The sequence below is a fragment of the Carassius carassius genome, chromosome 48 (assembly GCF_963082965.1).
Source record: "Carassius carassius chromosome 48, fCarCar2.1, whole genome shotgun sequence".
NCBI lineage: Eukaryota > Metazoa > Chordata > Actinopteri > Cypriniformes > Cyprinidae > Carassius > Carassius carassius.
Genome location: NC_081802.1, coordinates 10,602,321 through 10,620,665, shown reverse-complemented (window position 1 = coordinate 10,620,665; position 18,345 = coordinate 10,602,321). Strand labels below are relative to the sequence as shown.

The window sequence follows — 18,345 nt, the reverse complement described above, 5'->3', positions numbered from 1 at the left end:
TTTCCCAATCCTAGTCCTCATTTCATACATACATTTCGTATGTATCTCTTATCACGTACAACGTTTGTTCTATTCAACTGTAAGTGCCCTGCGAAGTGGACTTCACAGGATATTTCGCCATGTTTTTAGTTTGAAATGAGTGTATATGTTCCATTCAAAGGGCATTAAAGTGTGCAAGATGTGAATTTAAGGGATTGGGAACCGCTGATTTAGATGCACATAACCATTTAACATTTTCCATATTCATGTGTTTTTGTTTTTTTTATCATAATTTCTTTAACTATTTGCATGTTGCTTATATGTCTTGTATAAGTCTGTAGTGTGATGTGCTCTTTTACAGTGTTATTTTTGTGAATAACTTTGCCTTTGGTCCTGAGGTGGACCACCAGCTGAAGGAACGATTCGCTAACATGAAGGAAGGTTTGTGGTGTTTCAATGTAATTTTATTTGCGTAAAATATTTGTAATAGATTACCATCACAGAATTTTGTACCACCCTATTATGAGGTAAATAGAACTTAGCTGCTAATGTTTGAAAAAGAAAGGGATTCGTGTCAGTGTAGCTTGTAGGCACCTGTGTCAACATGTCATTCTTGACCTTTGACCCCAGTCAGTCTTGTTTTTTGGTTCACATTGATCTGTGGATTATATGTGCTTAGGTTTTCTCTTCTCTGTTACTTAAGCATGTTTTGACTCGATTTCGTCTCTTGTAGGTGGAAAAATTGTATCCTCAAAACCTTTTGCACCTCTTAACTTCAGAATAAACAGTCGAAACTTGAGTGGTAAGTATAATACATTGTAGGTTTCTCTTACAAAAATGACTAAATCCAGTCATTCTGACAGTGATCCAAATGTTATTGACTTTTTGTGTGAATCAATTTTGGCGACAAAGATTCTACGTTGTCCTTACTGTAGTGATGTATGAAGCACTGCACACTCAAAAATCAAACCCAGCAGCTTTCTGTTGGCCATTTGTGAGGAAAAACCTGAACCCTATGCAAAATCTGCAAAGAGAGGAGTTTCGCCTTTACGCAAAATTCCCAATTATACAGATTTGTACGGAAAAGACGTACAAAAAAAGAGCAAAGGATAATATGACCACACCTTTCCAATGTTTAATGGTCTTTGTGTTTCTTTTTTAAGATATTGGCACAATAATGAGGGTAGTTGAGCTGTCCCCTCTGAGGGGATCAGTGTCATGGACGGGGAAGCCAGTGTCGTACTATCTGCATACAATAGACCGCACCATAGTAAGTGCCCTTTCATTTGTGTCACATGGGCTTTGCTGTTCCTCTCTGTGTACAATGGGTCTCTGATTTGCATTAGCCTTTATTGTTAGGCAAAAGACATCGAGCGTGGCTTTCTCATGTCACGCAGTCGTCCAAAAAGAGCCTTCTTTGAGCAGTGACTTTCACATGTATGAAGATTTATTACATATTTAACCAAACGCTTTGTCTTTTTGCAGCTTGAAAACTATTTTTCTAGTCTCAAAAATCCTAAACTCAGGGTAAGACTCGTTTGATTCTCATGTGGTTTATGGGTTTTTGGACAAAATATCAAGTTATATCTCTTCCCATAACACATGCGGCTTGTTGTTGTTTCCAGGAGGAGCAGGAGGCAGCCAGAAGACGCCAGCCGAAGGACAGTAAGGAGAATAAGAGCAACACCACCACACCAACCAAGCCCAAGGAGCACAAGGTGGATATACAGGAATCGCTCAATTAATAAATTAATTGTATTTTTCACCTCAGGGATGCAACAATAAAAAATTTCGGATCCGATACTAGCACGTGTTTTTTTTTTTTTTTTTTTTGAATCAATGTAGAACTCTTTTTTTCACTTGTGTTTATTATTACTAAATTGTATATATTTTAATTGTATATTTTAAATGCGTTTTATACATTTATTTCAAATTTATCTATTTAAACATTTATGAATTTTTCAATTTATCTATTTTAAAGTTTATTTTCTGTCCGTCACTCTTTATATATATATATATATAATTTCATTTAAAAAAATATGTATCTATTTATGATTTTGTTTTACATTTATATGAATACATTTGTTTTAAATTATTAATCGTATATGGAATCACTCATTATGTTTATTTATTTATGTATTATAAGTTAATACATTTAAAACAGAAAAAAAAATCTCATATTAATGGAATATCTCTTTATCTCTGTGCACCAGACACAGCATGACTCTGGTGGTGAGGAGGAGCGCTCAAACTCACTTGTGACAGTGAAACCGTCACCGAAACCCCGCCGGGCCAAACTGCTGCCCAGGGGCCGCAAGCTAGGCAACAGGAAGCGTGGGCGGCCTAAGAAGGCTGCTGCTGCCACTGCAGCCGAGCGCAAGAGCAAGAAGAACCAGAGCGCCCTTGATCTGCTGCATGCTAAGACCCTCTCAGCGGCCCCCGCTCAAGGTGAGTCACTTACTTAAAACTATTATTTGTGTTTTAACATGGCTAAGTTGGCTAAATGTTTTTGTCCAGTTTAATTCTGTTTATAGCTGTATTTATTGCTATGTCCTACTTTGTTGTGCTACAAATATAATACAATTTAAAAGTCCAGTTATGAACGACGAGGATAAAAGATTTGTAGCTGTGTATAGTCATCTAAAACACATCTTCAGTTATCTTGTATCTATATTTCACATACCATTTCTGGCCTCCTTGCAAGGGTATAGTGGTGTGAAATATGATCGGGCGTCTGCACGTGGTGTTTTTTCTTTTTTTTAATTGACCAGATCTTGGGACTTTTATTTTGTATCTACTGTGTGGCTTGGACGCGGTGTCTGTCAAGAATAGGCGAATGTTTTTAGGATCATAATGAATGATGGCACGAATGAGCCTCCCTCAAGACGCACCATCACAAGATGAATAACCAAGGAGGTTTTAATTTGATGTTACAGATGAGATTTACAAAAAATATTTTAACTGCTACTATTTACAGGGAATACTGCTGTAAAAAAAAAGAACCTTTATTTATTAAAAGTGTTTGCATACCAAATGTTATTGCACTTTTGTTTATACAGCAGTACTTTAAAAATAAAGTGCGCAATACGCTATTTTTGAATTCATTATTGAATTTTGTGCATAATGTGGTTAATCACAGGAAAATCATGCCATTAATCGCGATTAAACATTTTTAATCGTTGCCCAGAACTACTTAAAACCATGATGTCTTTGCTGGCTGTTTAACAGCATCAGTACCTTTGACAATGACTTTTGTGGTGTGGATCAATCCACAGATGCATACAGGTCACCTCAGAGTCCGTTCTATCAGCTACCTCCCAAAGTACAGCATTATACATCAAGCCAGCTTCTCATGGGCCCCACTCCACCAGACCTGCAGGCTCTTCTCGGTAAGTTCATTCAGCCTCACTTATGCCTGCTCTCCTTCCAGATTTAGCATGAGGAGATCCATTTCAGTCCCACAGACGTGCTAATGTATCTGCTCTAGTTTCATAGTCAATCACCCAGTTAACGTAAACCTCCCTGCTTGTGCTCCAGATAATATGAAAGTCCAGTACCTGCAGTTCATGGCCTACATGAAGACACCACAGTACCGTACCAGCCTGCAGCAAGCCCTCGAGCAGGAAAAGGTGAATCTTTCTCCTAATAAACATTATTAATAACAGTAAACTATAACAAGTAAACGAATAAAGTATTATAAATGATTTCATCAAGTAATATGTATGTGTGTATGGTTTTATATATATATATTTATATATATATATATATTTTTTATTATATATTTATATTTTTAGATAATATGTTTTATTATATATTTATTCATTTATTTATATATATATATATTTTTACTTGTATTTTTAACTGAATTATTATTATTAATATTAATAAGTATTAATCAAATAAATTTATACAGATTTTGTTTTACTCATTTGCTAATATTGTTATAATATTTAATGATTATATATGCATGTTTAATAATAGTAGTAGAAATAATAATTGATAATAAATAATATTGATAATATTTTAAATATTTAAATGTACAATTTATAAATCATTGTAAAACATTGTTTATTTATTTTAAAAAATATTTATGCATGTTTAATAATAGTAGTAGAAATAATAATTTATAATAAATAATATTGATAATATTTTAAATATTTAAATTTACAATTTATAAATCATTGTAAAACATTGTTTATTTATTTAAAAAAAGATTTTTTTATTTTATTACATTACATTTTATTTACAATTATTTTTAAATAATTGTTTAATAATACTACTAGTAGTATAATTAAAATAATATTAATGGGAAAACAAAATATTTTATTTAAATATATAATTATTTTTATTTATAAATTGTAACTTAATTAATTAGGAACATTTTGTTGGTTTTGTCATAACATTATTGTTTAACTTTTCTCTCCCCTGTCTTTTGTGACAGCTGAGACACACAGAACTGTCCGGTCAAGCACAGCAGCTGCTCAGTGCTTGTAATGCTCATAAGGAGAGGATCAGAGACCTTTTCCAGTCCAAACTGGAGGAGGTAAGACCTGTTTCACAACCTACTGAGCTAGCTACCTAGACATCACTTTCAGATCAGTGATACGTAGGCATCGGTGCTGAATGTGAACCCTCTGCTTCCTCTGTTACAGCTGGGCTTGAAGGCGGTGACTGTGGAAGACCTAGTACAAGCTCAGAAGGAGATCACAGCCCACAACCTCCAGCTGAGGGAGCAGACCAAACAACTGGAGAGGGACATGGGAGAGCTCCGAGACCAGAGCCTGGTGCTGGTAAGTGATCCACAATAAACCGTTACAGAGCAGAAGGATACTTAAGATTCAGAAATGAAAGCTTTGTTTGTTTGGCAGAAGTGGAACTGAACGCCCATTACACATATGTTTGTGTGTTTGTCAGCTGAAGGCTCGGTGTGAGGAGCTCAAGCTGGACTGGGGATCTCTATGTTTGGAGACGCTTTTGAAAGAGAAAGCGGCTCTGCGAAGACAAATCTCAGAGAAACAGCGTCACTGTCTGGAGCTCCAGGTATCTGCATGCACATTTTTCTCAGTCAGCTCAGAGCTAATATGGTTCTGTGGCATGCTAATCCTGCCACACAGTTTTTTTTTTTGGTTGTAACTGTTTTAGTTGGAATCATCTTGCATGTGTACTTATCATTTTATAACCATTTATATGTCAGATTGGTTACAAAAACTTAAAAAATGATGACTAATTAGATTTCAGTTGTTGTTGTATGGGTCAGTTGTTTTTAATCACTTTATTACAAACATATTACTTAATAATCAGTTAATAATATTTGTTGCTTAGATTTAAGTAGATTTCAGTTACTGACACTTAAAGTGTTACTTTTTCCCCCGTCTTTCTTAGATTTTTCTTGCCATTGTCTTGTCTGTAAATGTTCTGATGAAAACTGAACTAGCTCCTACAGGGATATTTTTACCTTGAGCAGTGTGGCTTGGCTCTGTCTATGTTTACATCAACGGCTCCCCCTGGTGTTACTTTGCAGATCAGCATCGTTGAACTAGAGAAGAGCCAGAGGCAGCAGGAGCTCCTGCAGCTCAAGTCTTACAACCCGTGTGAGGAGTCCCCCTACCAAAAGGCCCTCCCCGGTCCAGATCCCTGGCCAACACTGGATTCCAACACCCCCAAACACAACCCTCAAGCTTCTGTGAGGCTCAACGGCCTCAGCCCTGAGCTATCCATCAATGGTACGGCCTCGCCGGGTTATGAGAGAGGCAGTGGAATGGGCAAAAACGAGCTCCTCACCCGCTATCTGCCCATATCTCCTGACCACGAAATTGTGCCGCCCACCCCAGACTCAAGAACCAGGCAGCTAGGGCAACCCCTGCCTGACTACACCCGCTTTTCTCCTGCCAAGATCGCCCTACGCAGGCACCTCAACCAAGATTCGGCTGCCAATCAATTTAGAGCCCTTGGCAACATCCACCGGTGAGTAAAATTAACACATTTAGTTGACTAAGTGCTTGTTGATTGGTCACTGATCACTCACGGCTATTTTCAGGTGCGACAATGGTGCTGTATCATCTCCAACTCTGGGATTAAAACAGTCTTGCTCCTCACCCAGTTCAACTGATATTCTAGCAACCACCACACAAAAGAGCCCAGCTGCCCCCGGCGACACTATAACCAGTCTACCAATCAGCATCCCCCTCAGCACTGTGCATCCAAGCAAACTTCCTGTCAGCATCCCACTGGCCAGCGTGGTGCTGCCGAACCGTGCAGAAAGACTGGTACGAATCTGTGTGAGCAGCAGTCACGGTATATGCTCTTAATGGCGTTTTCTGCAATTATTCAAGTTTTGTTTTTTTTTTGGTAGAGGAGCACTCCTAGTCCAGTTTCAAATCCAGCAGGACAGAGCAATGGCAAGCCACCTCTCACGCCTACCTCAGGTACAGTCCCGCAGTCTACTTTGTTCTGCTTGATTTCTCGTAGATAATGCTATTTATTTTCTAAATGCATGGTAATAAAATTATTTATTTTAGAATTAAGTAATTCTGTTTAAAAGTGACCACAATTTAATCAAGCCTTTTCAAAAATCCTAAAAAGTGTTTTCTTTTTTTATGGGGTAAAAGTTGTAAGTGAAACAGAAAAGGCTTGTAAATTCATTGGTTAAATTTTTTTTTCCATATGTTAAAAAAAATTTGCATATTGCTGTAGACATTGGGGGGCCTTTGAGTCAGAAAGAGTTGAGTACCTCTAACATCATCCATCCATGTTGTTTACATACTTGAGTACGAGGGGTGTAATGATATTTTGTGATGCAAAAATGTTACGATATTAATCATAGAGTGGTGGTGATACTTTAACGACATGACGGCAGTCAAATCCTATTGGTTGAGCTGCTGACGTCATCTACTCTGCAACAGACCAATAGCGAGTTGAAGCTTGAAACTGAAATTAAAGATGCTTCATCTTCTTATAAGTCCGACGTCTGGCAGAATTTTGGCTTTCCAGTCACGCGACAGGACGACGGTAAAAAATGTACTGACAAAACACACTGTAAACACTGTAAAACAAGGCTGCCATACACAACATCAAACACTTTGAATATGATGTGCCATATAAAACGGCATCACATCAACAAACTCCTGCGACAAAAAGAGTGAAAAGGCAAAACATCTATAGACCATTTCAACGGATATTCGGCGGTTTAAGGAAGGGACGTCTTTGTTCCTTGGACATTTCCAGTTAGTGTTTGAGGGCATTCAAAAAAATGGCGGCAGGCATTTAATGCACAGTAGGATTACGATAATTTATTTAATCCTGCTGTTTAAAATGTCAAAATAAAAATTAGATCCTTGTTGCTCAGTGGTTGGGTGTTCCCTCTGGCCTGGAACTAACATTAATTTATAAATCACTGGAAATTAAAGGGTTTAGATTTCCGAGAAACACACCTGGATTGCAGCAGTGAAGCGCGAAGCAGAATAGCAACTTGCAGCTCTTGGATCTACAGTGAACATTTCGAGTTCAGGTAAGGAAATGTTGTTGTTTTCCCATTTGATTAATTGTATTTATTTACGTTAGCTCTTCAAGTATGATGCAAAATTGTGCTTTCGTCATTGTTTACATATGCGCCTAGCGGTATGATTCTTGTTTAGTGAAAAAGGCCAAGCTTTTATTTCCGTTTTATTGCCAAGTGTTAAGTGGGCTATACTTAAATACGAGTTCGCATTAGTTCGCATTAGGATGTGCAATGTAGGCTGTCGTAGTTGATCAGTTATTCAGAGAGAGTGTGCGTGAGAGAGAGAGCGAGAGAGAGCGCGCGAGAGCGAGCGAGCCCCGGTCGCACACTCACCGTCTTCAAACAACACGAGCGCTGTCTTGCTCTCTCTCCCTCGCGCATATTAATTAATTGACACGATGGTGTCGATGTTTAAATCATTTAAAATGAGAATGTAAGTGTGCTAACCCCATTTTTGTTTGGTAAGAAAAAAATTAGATTAGATTTCATATCGCAATATATATCGCAGAAAAATTAAATATCGCAATGTCATTTTTTCCCAATATCGTGCAGCCCTACTTGTCAGCAGATAAATGCAGTGAGTAACACGTTATAGAAATGTAAACTTGAATGTTGAATAGTGAAACGGTTAACCACAGTAGTTTAAAAAAGCTAACGGTAAACATTTTTCATCACTTATTATGCTTGTCTAATCTTAATTCTAACATGTACTGATGTATTAAACAATAATAGTATTATTCATGAATATTGTGGATTAAATTAATTGTTTTTCTACTTTAGGAAAGCCATCATCTGTAATGTAAGACACCTAAGACAGTGCTACAGGGAGACCGAAAGGTGACCATATGAACATTCAGATGTGTTTGAGAACCTGAGGATGAAATGCAATGTAGTACTTAAAGCTGCTTAGCCTGCCTCTTTTGATATTGATCACATGTTAATAAATTTGCTGAAAACAGTTGAAAGCGAGAGGATGTCTTTGTTTATATGCAGTGCTGGTCAAATATCTGGACACATTACTATTTTTAATGTTTTATTTATTTACTTTTTTAAGTCTTTTATGCTCATCAAGCCTCCATTTTATTGAATCAAAATCCCAAATTGAGACAAAATCAGTAATACTGTGAAGTATTAAAATAATGGTTTTCTGTATTAATATTCTTTATATTTATTTCTGTGATGCAAAGGTGAATTTTCATCAGCTTTCACTCCAGTCTTACGTGTCACATGATCCTTCAGAGATCATTTTAATGTGCTGATTTAATACTTGGTTATTGTCAGCGTTGGAAACGTTGGAATATTTTTTTTCTGGAACCTGTGATACGTTATACAGGAATGATTGAATACTGGCAGGGATTTTCCAAATATAGAAATCTGAAATGTCTTAATGACTTTTTTTTTAATCAATTTAACATCCTTGCTGAATGAATGTGTTAATACTATAAAAATATAAAAAACTGACCCCAAACTTTTGAACAGTAGTGCATGTTGATACAAATAATTTCCATTTTAAATAAATGCTGTTCTTTTATTCTTCAAAATAAAAATTATTTAATTTTTTTAAATACCGCAAATGTTGCGTTTTCAATAGACTTAAAAGTACTCGATTGTTTTGACAGGTCTGAGATTTAAAAAATAGTGCTACTGGAAATGCTTCAGGACCAGACATTCGCAGTAGCGTTCCAACACCTTTGTTATTGTTTAAGTCTTTGACATGGTCTATACAACGCAATTTTGCTGCAACATGGTCTCATTTAAGTGTGAAAGCTCAAGAAATAACCAGGTGAATTTGAGTTTTTATTGCAAAAGACATGAGACCATTTTCTATGGTCGACAATGTTGGATTTCTCGAATTGGTCCGGGTACTGGAGCACAGGTATCATATTCAGTCACGCCCATGCTTCAGTCAAGAGGTAGTTCCAGCCCTTTACTGTGAAGCTAAAGTAAAGGTGCTCGGCGGTCTGAAAAAAGCAGAGGCAACTGATTGGTGGACTTCGTTTGTTGGCTTGTCAGAGCTATTTTACATACACGGCGCATGTTATTACCACGGAGTGGGAAATGAAAAGTTTCGTACTTCAGACTCACCCGCTTTTTGAGTCACACACTGGAACTAACATAGCTGGAGTTTTAAAAGAGGCTATATAGGAGTGGGAGCTTGAAAAGGCTCCTCATAGTAATGCTGTTGTTACTGACAACTCACGCAACATGGAGGTGGCAGTGAGAGAAGCTGGGTTGTCCACCGCATATTAAGTGTTTCGAGCACACCGTGAATCTTGAACTGCAAGCAGGTTTAAATGTTTCTTGCATCAGTCACTTTCGAAATGTCGTGGCTTTCTTTCACCACAATGCCACAACAACAGCTATACTGACGGAAAAGCAAAAGATGCTTGAGATCGCATCACATAAGCTTATCGTGGATGTGGTAACACATTGGAACAGCTCCATGGATATGCTGGAACGCTATCTCGAGCAACAAGCGGCTATAACTACAGCGCTCTTGAGCACAAAGGTGCGCAAAAATGCCTGTCACCTTGATACTCTGGAGAGCAACGACATCACTGATTCAGAAGAAATAGTAAACCTTCTTTAACCTTTAAAAAAAAGCCACTAGTGTCCTGTCTGGTGAAAAGAGCACCACCCTGTCACACATTATGCTCTTGAAATCCATGATCAAGCAGAGCATAACACTGGATGAGAAGGACTCCACAACTATAGCTAACATGAAAACAGCCATCCTACAAAACCTCTTAGACAGATACACAGTATTTTTTCAGGATTATCTGCTAGAGAGTACTGCACTGGACCCCAGATTTCGATCGTTGCCCCATCTTTATATTGTGAATGCTCAAAGATCCCTGCTTCTGACTAAGAATGTAGATAAGGCGGGGGGGTTTTTTTTTTGCAAAAAATCCTCTACGTAACATAAACCAACCATAGTTTTAAGTTGAACTTAATTGAACTTAATTTTTTTTTTTTACTGCTTTAAATTCTGTCTTAGGTTTCTTAATTCTAAGTTTGTTAAATTTAACAATTGTTTTCAGTGACAGACGGACCTATTCAGTTGTTAATTTGAATAAAGGTTTTTATTAAACCTTGAAATGTGATCTTGTATGTACAACAAATAAAGTTATTGAAATTTGTTAATGTTTTTGAAATCAATCTGTTATTTGAATTTGAGTTTCTTTTTGTATATTTTGTTCAAAATATTGTGATATTTATCATACCGTGAACCCAGTATCGAGATATGTACCGTATCGTGACCCAAGCATATCGTTACACACCTATTGAGTACTATACTAAATGCAAAATCTGCTTCCTCTTAGGGTACTCCTCCAGCTCAGGATTGGTGAATGGCTCTCACACCGCCATGCTGACCGAGGACCAAGACTGTGACGCTGCCTCCCCTCTTCCTCACAGCACTCCCATCATGGGCCTCCAGCCTCGCTGCTCTGGCCTCAGTCCTGCACTGGGCACTGGGGGCGTGCTGCAGTATGCCGACGGCCCACCGAGGCTTCCACCCGAGGATGGCCATGACCGCCAGGGCCCCGAATCTGACACGGAGCCCTTGGACAGCGAAGCTCGTAGGCGTATCTTTTTCTCCTCATCCTCTTCTTCCTCCTCATCTTCGTCCTCCACGGGAGGCTCAAGGCTCCACCACGGGTCGGTAAAGCAGGGTCACCATCATCACAGTAAGCATCATCATCACCACCATCATCATCATCATCACTCTCCGAGCTCCCACAGCCAAGAGGGGCGGAAACGAGGGCGGCGAAAGCGCAGCTCCTCTGGAGCCATTCCCATTAGTGGATCCCCCAAAAGAAGGGCATTTCCAGGACTTGGCTGCTCAAGCCATTCTTCAGGATCACCACTTAATATCAATTCAATGGTGAGCAGACTAAAAATGGAGGCTGTTAGTATTGTTAAAACTCACGGTTGGCCTTAAATCAGACCCAAAATGTTTGTTATTTTTCCAGGTGAACAACATAAACCAGCCTTTGGAGATCTCCGCCATCTCTTCCCCGGAGCAGTCAGGTCGAAGCCCATGCGGGACAGATCTAGATCAGCCTCCTGTGCTTAAAAGAGAGCGTCCCCTGGAGCTCAACAACACAGGTCGTTATTCCTCCACCCCTAGTTCAGATGAAGAGGGCACCATTTATGCCCCGGACACCTCTAGTTCAAGCCGGTAGTAGCTCTTTTCTTTCAAATCCAGTTCATTCGTGTTTAAACTTTGCAGATCATCAAAAATATGGTTGATTGTTTTGATGGATCGACTGTTTTCCCTTTCAGAATTGAGCGGAAAATCGCCACCATTTCCTTAGATCGAGATGGACCTATCAGAGATATGGAAAGGGGTGAGTCCAGTGCATTTTGGCTTATGGACATTTAAGGTTCTGACTCCACTAGCTGTTTGTCATAGAAAATGGCATTTTACAGGTTTGCAAGGACGTAAATCAGGTGCCAGTAGCGTGAGCAGTGAGGTATCATCTTCCTCCGGAACCGGCAAGTGGAAATCCACCTTCTCCCCAATCTCTGACCCCAAGCCAACTCCTCCGGATCACCGCCAGGGTGGCTCGCCATTCGGTATGGGGGCTTCCCGAGGTGGTACAGACTCTGACTCTGACCAGAAACCACAGAAGAGAGGGGAACGTGAACGTGAGCGTGAGTCTTACGGGAACTCAAACCTCTTCCTCATTCAAGATGGCAGTGGGCGCTCGGTCGTCAACACATTGGAGCGACCGCTGCAGAAACATAAATTGCGGGAGTGGGACCTGAAATCTATAAGTGGATTAGCCAGCCAGAACCTCTTTATATCCGCTGCGGCCAGTGGAGGCATCTTGACTGGGAAAGTGGGTGGGACCTCTGCAGTTTCCTCCGCCTCCTCAGTAGGACAGTACTTCCCCCTGAGTGGGGCTTCAGTTCTCCAGTCCTTATTTGGAGCTCAGACATCTGGACCAACTACCAGCGGAGCTCCTCGGTTGGTCAACGGACATTTGGCGCTCAGCAGTTTCTCCAGCGCCGGTCTGGCAGGGGGCGCTGCAGGAGGTGAGTTGGATATTTTCTGTCTTGTTTTCCTGTAAATATTGAGCTCATGGTCAGAACAGTCACTCGGGTGTAGAGAAAAGGTAAGTTAAGGCCCAGCGCTGCCACTTTCCCTGGCTCTCCCACAATGCTTGCTGTGCTGACTGTGCTACAGCTACACACCTAGAGGAAATGACAACAAGTTGTAATAAGGCAAATTTCATGAAAACCTGTCTGACATATGTTTCACCACAAAGTCGAAAGGGGAAAAAAGTATATATATATAATTATTCATATATTTTCACACTTAAATTTTTTTTTTTTTTTTTATGATTTTGCAGTGAAATTTAATCCGGGCATGTTCTTGAAAACATAAAAAGCTCAGACCATTTAAATAATTTTCACTGGGCTTGATGGTGTAAACTGATTTAAAGGCCTGTGAAAATACGTGAAGCTCTCGAGTTTATGAGATTGGCGAGAGACTCCTCGACTTTTATGGCTGTATTTCAGGCCTTCACATTTTCTCCGGGTGTTTGTCTTAATTTGCAGGTCTTGTTTTTGGGTGTTGAGGCATTTCACTGTGTACCAGCACCTCACAGTCCACAAAGATGAAATGAGTCAAGTCTACTTGAATAATGTCACTACCCTATAGATAGATGGAGAGATGGATAGATAGAGAGATAGATGGATCTAGACAGATTGATTGATTTATATATATATAAATCTAGATAGAGAGACATTTTTAAACAGACATGCAGATGGATCGATATGTAGGTAGAGATGGATAGATAAGTGTAGAAATTAAATTATTATTTGTAGCTATAATCTCCATGACCGTTTTAAACTTATGCATACACTTGAAAAGCCCAAAAATTAATTGCAAATCATGACATAGGCTTTATGTACCCTATAGAGGTGTGCAGCTGGCAGGTTTGGTGTGCGGTGCTTCTGGTCCATCAGTGCAGTGCCTCGTTATCTGTGCTTGTTTGTTGGTCTGGCTTGCTGCTCTGCACAATCTGGCTGAGCCCCCATTTTCTGTCTCTGTTTTTTGCTCCCTCTCTGTGCTGTGTCTGTAGGGATTTTTCACCACATGGTGCCTTCAGTCTCCTCACAGCAGTCTGGGGCCAATCTCCCGGGCCCCGGGGCCCTCAGTTCCCAGCAGAGGCATCTGGACACGAACCCCAAACCGGGGACCTTGTTCTTGGCCTCTGGCCCCTCGCAGCTCAGCCGCACACAGACAGTCCTACACGCGCCCTCCCCGCCTGCCCTCCCTCTGCCCCCTCCCCTCCTGAACCCGTCCTCCGCTGTCCCGTCCCAACCTTCGTCCCCACGTCCCGAGTGCCAGCAGTCCTCAAGGCCGCAGTCGTCCCACCCTGCTTCCACCTCCTCCCTGTCTCTGGTCACCACATCTGCTTCCGCCACCTCCTCCGCTTCCTCCCGTCCCTTCACTGTGCACTATCCCCCGCATCTGCCTCCCCTACACCCTCCCGGCAGCGCAGGTTCAGGTGGGGCTGGGGTGTCTTGGAGGACTCTGGGTATGCAGGCGTCCTACACAGCCTCGCAGATCCCCAGCAATCGCCCCAGATAACACCCATCTGGGCATAGGAGGGTGGGGGAAGGGGGGTTAGACTACTACTAGACGGATACAGGGAAGCTACTGCGCTCTGCCAGCTATAATCTCAACAAGGTATGTGGTGTTGGCATGGAAATGGACGACACGCTTTTGCTGCTTTTCTTTTTTTTTTTATCGTAGCTGCATTTCCTGCAAGTTCTTTGGGTTTCAGAAACCAGCTGTTTAGACTATGTCAGAATTGCCATTTTGTTTGTCTTTTTAAAATATCATTACATGTTCAGGGCTCAACAATGTGATTTCTGCTTTTACTAGGCCACAAAAATTATTTTATTTTACATTTGTAATAATACACACAATGTGTTCATGTATTTCTGTAAGTGTTTTTATTTTTGTTCTTTTTTTTCATTAAATGTTTCTTTGCCCTGTCGAAAAAGGAAATTTATAAATGGCTAATTTGGATATATTACTGTTTTCAATTAATTAATAGAATGTTATAGTAATTTTATGAATTTATTTTTTTAACATTTTTGCTGGATGATTATAGTTTTATTGTGCAAAATTGATTGAATTCTCTGTCTCTCTCTCTCTCTCTCTATATATATATATATATATATATATATATATATATATATAAATATAAATGTATGTGTGTGTGTATGTGTGTGTGTATATATATATATATATATATATATATATATATATACATATATACAACCCGAATTCCGGAAAAGTTGGGACGTTTTTTAAATTTTAATAAAATGAAAACTAAAGGAATTTCAAATCCCATGAGCCAATATTTTATTCACAATAGAACATAGATAACGTAGCAAATGTTTAAACTGAGAAATTTTACACTTTTATCCACTTAATTAGCTCATTTAAAATTTAATGCCTGCTACAGGTCTCAAAAAAGTTGGCACGGGGGCAACAAATGGCTAAAAAAGCAAGCAGTTTTGAAAAGATTCAGCTGGGAGAACATCTAGTGATTAATTAAGTTAATTGATATCAGGTCTGTAACATGATTAGCTATAAAAGCTTTGTCTTAGAGAAGCAGAGTCTCTCAGAAGTAAAGATGGGCAGAGGCTCTCCAATCTGTGAAAGACTGCATAAAAAAATTGTGGAAAACTTTAAAAGCAATGTTCCTCAACGTCAAATTGCAAAGGCTTTGCAAATCTCATCATCTACAGTGCATAACATCATCAAAAGATTCAGAGAAACTGGAGAAATCTCTGTGCGTAAGGGACAAGGCCGGAGACCTTTATTGGATGCCCGTGGTCTTCGGGCTCTCAGACGACACTGCATCACTCATCGGCATGATTGTGTCAATGACATTACTAAATGGGCCCAGGAATACTTTCAGAAACCACTGTCGGTAAACACAATCCGCCGTGCCATCAGCAGATGCCAACTATCATGCAAAAAGGAAGCCATATGTGAACATGGTCCAGAAGAGCCGCTGTGTCCTGTGGGCCAAGGCTCATTTAAAATGGACTATTTCAAAGTGGAATAGTGTTTTATGGTCAGACGAGTCCAAATTTGACATTCTTGTTGAAAATCACGGACGCCGTGTCCTCCGGGCTAAAGAGGAGGGAGACCTTCCAGCATGTTATCAGCGTTCAGTTCAAAAGCCAGCATCTCTGATGGTATGGGGGTGCATAAGTGCATACGGTATGGGCAGCTTGCATGTTTTGGAAGGCTCTGTGAATGCTGAAAGGTATATAAAGGTTTTAGAGCAACATATGCTTCCCTCCAAACAACGTCTATTTCAGGGAAGGCCTTGTTTATTTCAGCAGGACAATGCAAAACCACATACTGCAGCTATAACAACAGCATGGCTTCGTCGTAGAAGAGTCCGGGTGCTAACCTGGCCTGCCTGCAGTCCAGATCTTTCACCTATAGAGAACATTTGGCGCATCATTAAACGAAAAATACGTCAAAGACGACCACAAACTCTTCAGCAGCTGGAAATCTATATAAGGCAAGAATGGGACCAAATTCCAACAGCAAAACTCCAGCAACTCATAGCCTCAATGCCCAGACGTCTTCAAACTGTTTTGAAAAGAAAAGGAGATGCTACACCATGGTAAACATGCCCCGTCCCAACTATTTTGAGACCTGTAGCAGAAATCAAAATTGAAATTAGGTTTTTTTTTGTGCATAAAATTGTAAACTTTCTCAGTTTAAACATTTGCTATGTTATCTATGTTCTATTGTGAATAAAATATTGGCTCATGTGATTTGAAAGTCTTTTAGTTTTCATTTTATTAAAATTTAAAAAACGTCCCAACTTTTCCGGAATTCGGGTTGTATATATATACATATATACATATCTAATATTTTAAAAAGACTATTTTATTTCATAATATTTTATCATTAATTGATATGTGTGTGTGTGTATGTGTGAGAGCTATTTTAATCATTAATTTAATTTATTAGTTGATGTATATAATATGAATCAATTAATTATGAATGAAATAAAACCCTAAGGAAGGTCAATTGACAAACTTTGCTAATAAAAATAGTTATGATTCACGTTTGGGAAGTGTAAAGGATTCATATTTTTTTTTACTGTAATTATAAAATATAAACCAATTAATAGTTAAATAAAATACTTTGATACAAGTATAATGTAAAATATAAGTCAATTTTTGTCAAACATTTAATTTATTCATATTTTTATATTTGTATGTGTACAGTAAATCATGTTTTGCACTGTAAGCCATCATAATCATCCAGCAAAAAGGGTTATAAAATAGTTTCATATGTATTATTTTTATGTAATATTATTATTATTATTACTTGTATAAAAATATAAAATGCATATCATTTTTAGCCTATTGTAAATTGTTAATAAGCAAGTACCCCTTGCAGAATTTGGAAAAACAAACGTCTAAATGTATAGGTTTGCCAGGCATGTAAATTGTTGAGCCCTGATGTTGATGAAATATCCGTCCACATCTTGTGTAATTCCTGGATTTTACCCTCGACTGGTTACAGGTAACTGAAGAAATCTACCTCAACCCAACGTAGCCTATGCAATGGACAGGTGTGGACCAATGGGCTCGACTCGCTCAGCGGTGCTCAAACATTTGCTAAAGCCGCCACTGTAAAACTGATATGGGTATCAGAACTTATCACAGGTGCAGCTTAACACACACACACACACGCACTGCCCCTGAATCAGATTCAGATTGATAGTATGCAGCTTCCTTGTTTTTTCAGAGTGTGACACCTTGTTGGGCTGATGCTAACAGCCATTTATCAATAATTGGGAGTTTAACATGGCCTTACTGATGGCTGGTTTACTAAATTACAGCCATCTTCTGGTTGATTCATAATCATTTCCACAGGAAGTGTCTTAAAAGTCAGGAATATCATTTCAGTTAGTACAGTCTCAATAGGCAGTACACACACACACACAAATGTTTTATTTGTGAATCTCTGTAACCTTGCTGCTGTTATCAGTGGAAATACATGTGGCTTATTCGGATGGACTCCATGAAGCCCCTGGAGCCTGATGCTGGGACATCCCCCTTCCAGTCTGAGCTTGTGCTGGGAACTCACTGTTTTAGTGAAATTGATGATGATAAATAGTGTAGTGGTAAACTTGGCTTTCGAAGTTTAACATCTCATCATATTAATTGTTTGCCTAATAAGGTGAAATATGGAAAACCACAAGCTCCAGCTGTATAAGGGGAATTTCCAAGTGATATTTTACCTAAAAAAGAAGACTATTTAAAAGTATTGTGTAATATTAAAAGCAAGGATTTTTTTAGTAATTGTAAAAAATGGTCATGACTGTTAAGCACATTTCCCCAAAATTCTCATTACAATAATGCAACAAAATGCATGTTATGTACTGGAATTCATCTGAATCAGTTTTATTATAACTATAATTTTATATATATATGTATATATATAATGCTACTCAAATATCAACATCAGAGATAAAATACATCGTTTGATGCTAAGCAAATATGTAAATTATATATAATTGAGTTAAATTGCGATACTATTTTGCATTGCAGTACAAAAAATGCTTATTGTTTGTGATATATTTTGCAGTACTGTATTGTAAGTTAAAAAAGGATTGCCATGAAAATCAAGATACTACAAAAAATATATATATTTAATGGTCTTTAAATGTGCTTTTTTATTAGTAGTCTTTTATTTGTATTATTTGACATTATTTTTGGGGGGAGAAATATGACCAGGGCATGTTCTTGATGGGCTTCATGAGATACACCGATTAATTAAATAATTTCATTTTTATATT

At 38.8% G+C, this 18,345-nt stretch overlaps 1 protein-coding gene across 4 annotated transcripts in view; it reads left to right on the top strand.

Moving 5' to 3' along the window:
* LOC132131759 (histone-lysine N-methyltransferase, H3 lysine-79 specific-like) overlaps nucleotides 1–18,013 on the top strand; it is a 30,329-nt gene extending 12,316 nt beyond the window's left edge. Inside the window, exons 9-28 of one of the 4 annotated variants that reach the window (XR_009428938.1) lie at nucleotides 341–420; nucleotides 713–781; nucleotides 1,143–1,249; nucleotides 1,465–1,506; nucleotides 1,605–1,697; nucleotides 2,193–2,427; nucleotides 3,255–3,368; nucleotides 3,517–3,608; nucleotides 4,421–4,522; nucleotides 4,632–4,769; nucleotides 4,894–5,019; nucleotides 5,501–5,943; nucleotides 6,017–6,245; nucleotides 6,332–6,404; nucleotides 10,801–11,363; nucleotides 11,452–11,660; nucleotides 11,765–11,829; nucleotides 11,912–12,520; nucleotides 13,573–14,183; nucleotides 17,067–18,013. Coding sequence is in view for 2 of the 4 variants with exons in the window: in XM_059543856.1 (XP_059399839.1) it covers nucleotides 341–420; nucleotides 713–781; nucleotides 1,143–1,249; nucleotides 1,465–1,506; nucleotides 1,605–1,697; nucleotides 2,193–2,427; nucleotides 3,255–3,368; nucleotides 3,517–3,608; nucleotides 4,421–4,522; nucleotides 4,632–4,769; nucleotides 4,894–5,019; nucleotides 5,501–5,943; nucleotides 6,017–6,245; nucleotides 6,332–6,404; nucleotides 10,801–11,363; nucleotides 11,452–11,660; nucleotides 11,765–11,829; nucleotides 11,912–12,520; nucleotides 13,573–14,084 (3,901 nt within the window). In the remaining 2 variants the exon portion in view is untranslated. Of the gene's footprint in view, nucleotides 1–340; nucleotides 421–712; nucleotides 782–1,142; nucleotides 1,250–1,464; nucleotides 1,507–1,604; nucleotides 1,698–2,192; nucleotides 2,428–3,254; nucleotides 3,369–3,516; nucleotides 3,609–4,420; nucleotides 4,523–4,631; nucleotides 4,770–4,893; nucleotides 5,020–5,500; nucleotides 5,944–6,016; nucleotides 6,246–6,331; nucleotides 6,405–10,800; nucleotides 11,364–11,451; nucleotides 11,661–11,764; nucleotides 11,830–11,911; nucleotides 12,521–13,572; nucleotides 14,626–17,066 lie in introns of those variants that run through there. The other 3 variants (XR_009428939.1, XM_059543857.1, XM_059543856.1) reach the window with 3 other exon arrangements.
* Nucleotides 18,014–18,345: the final 332 nt, after the last annotated feature.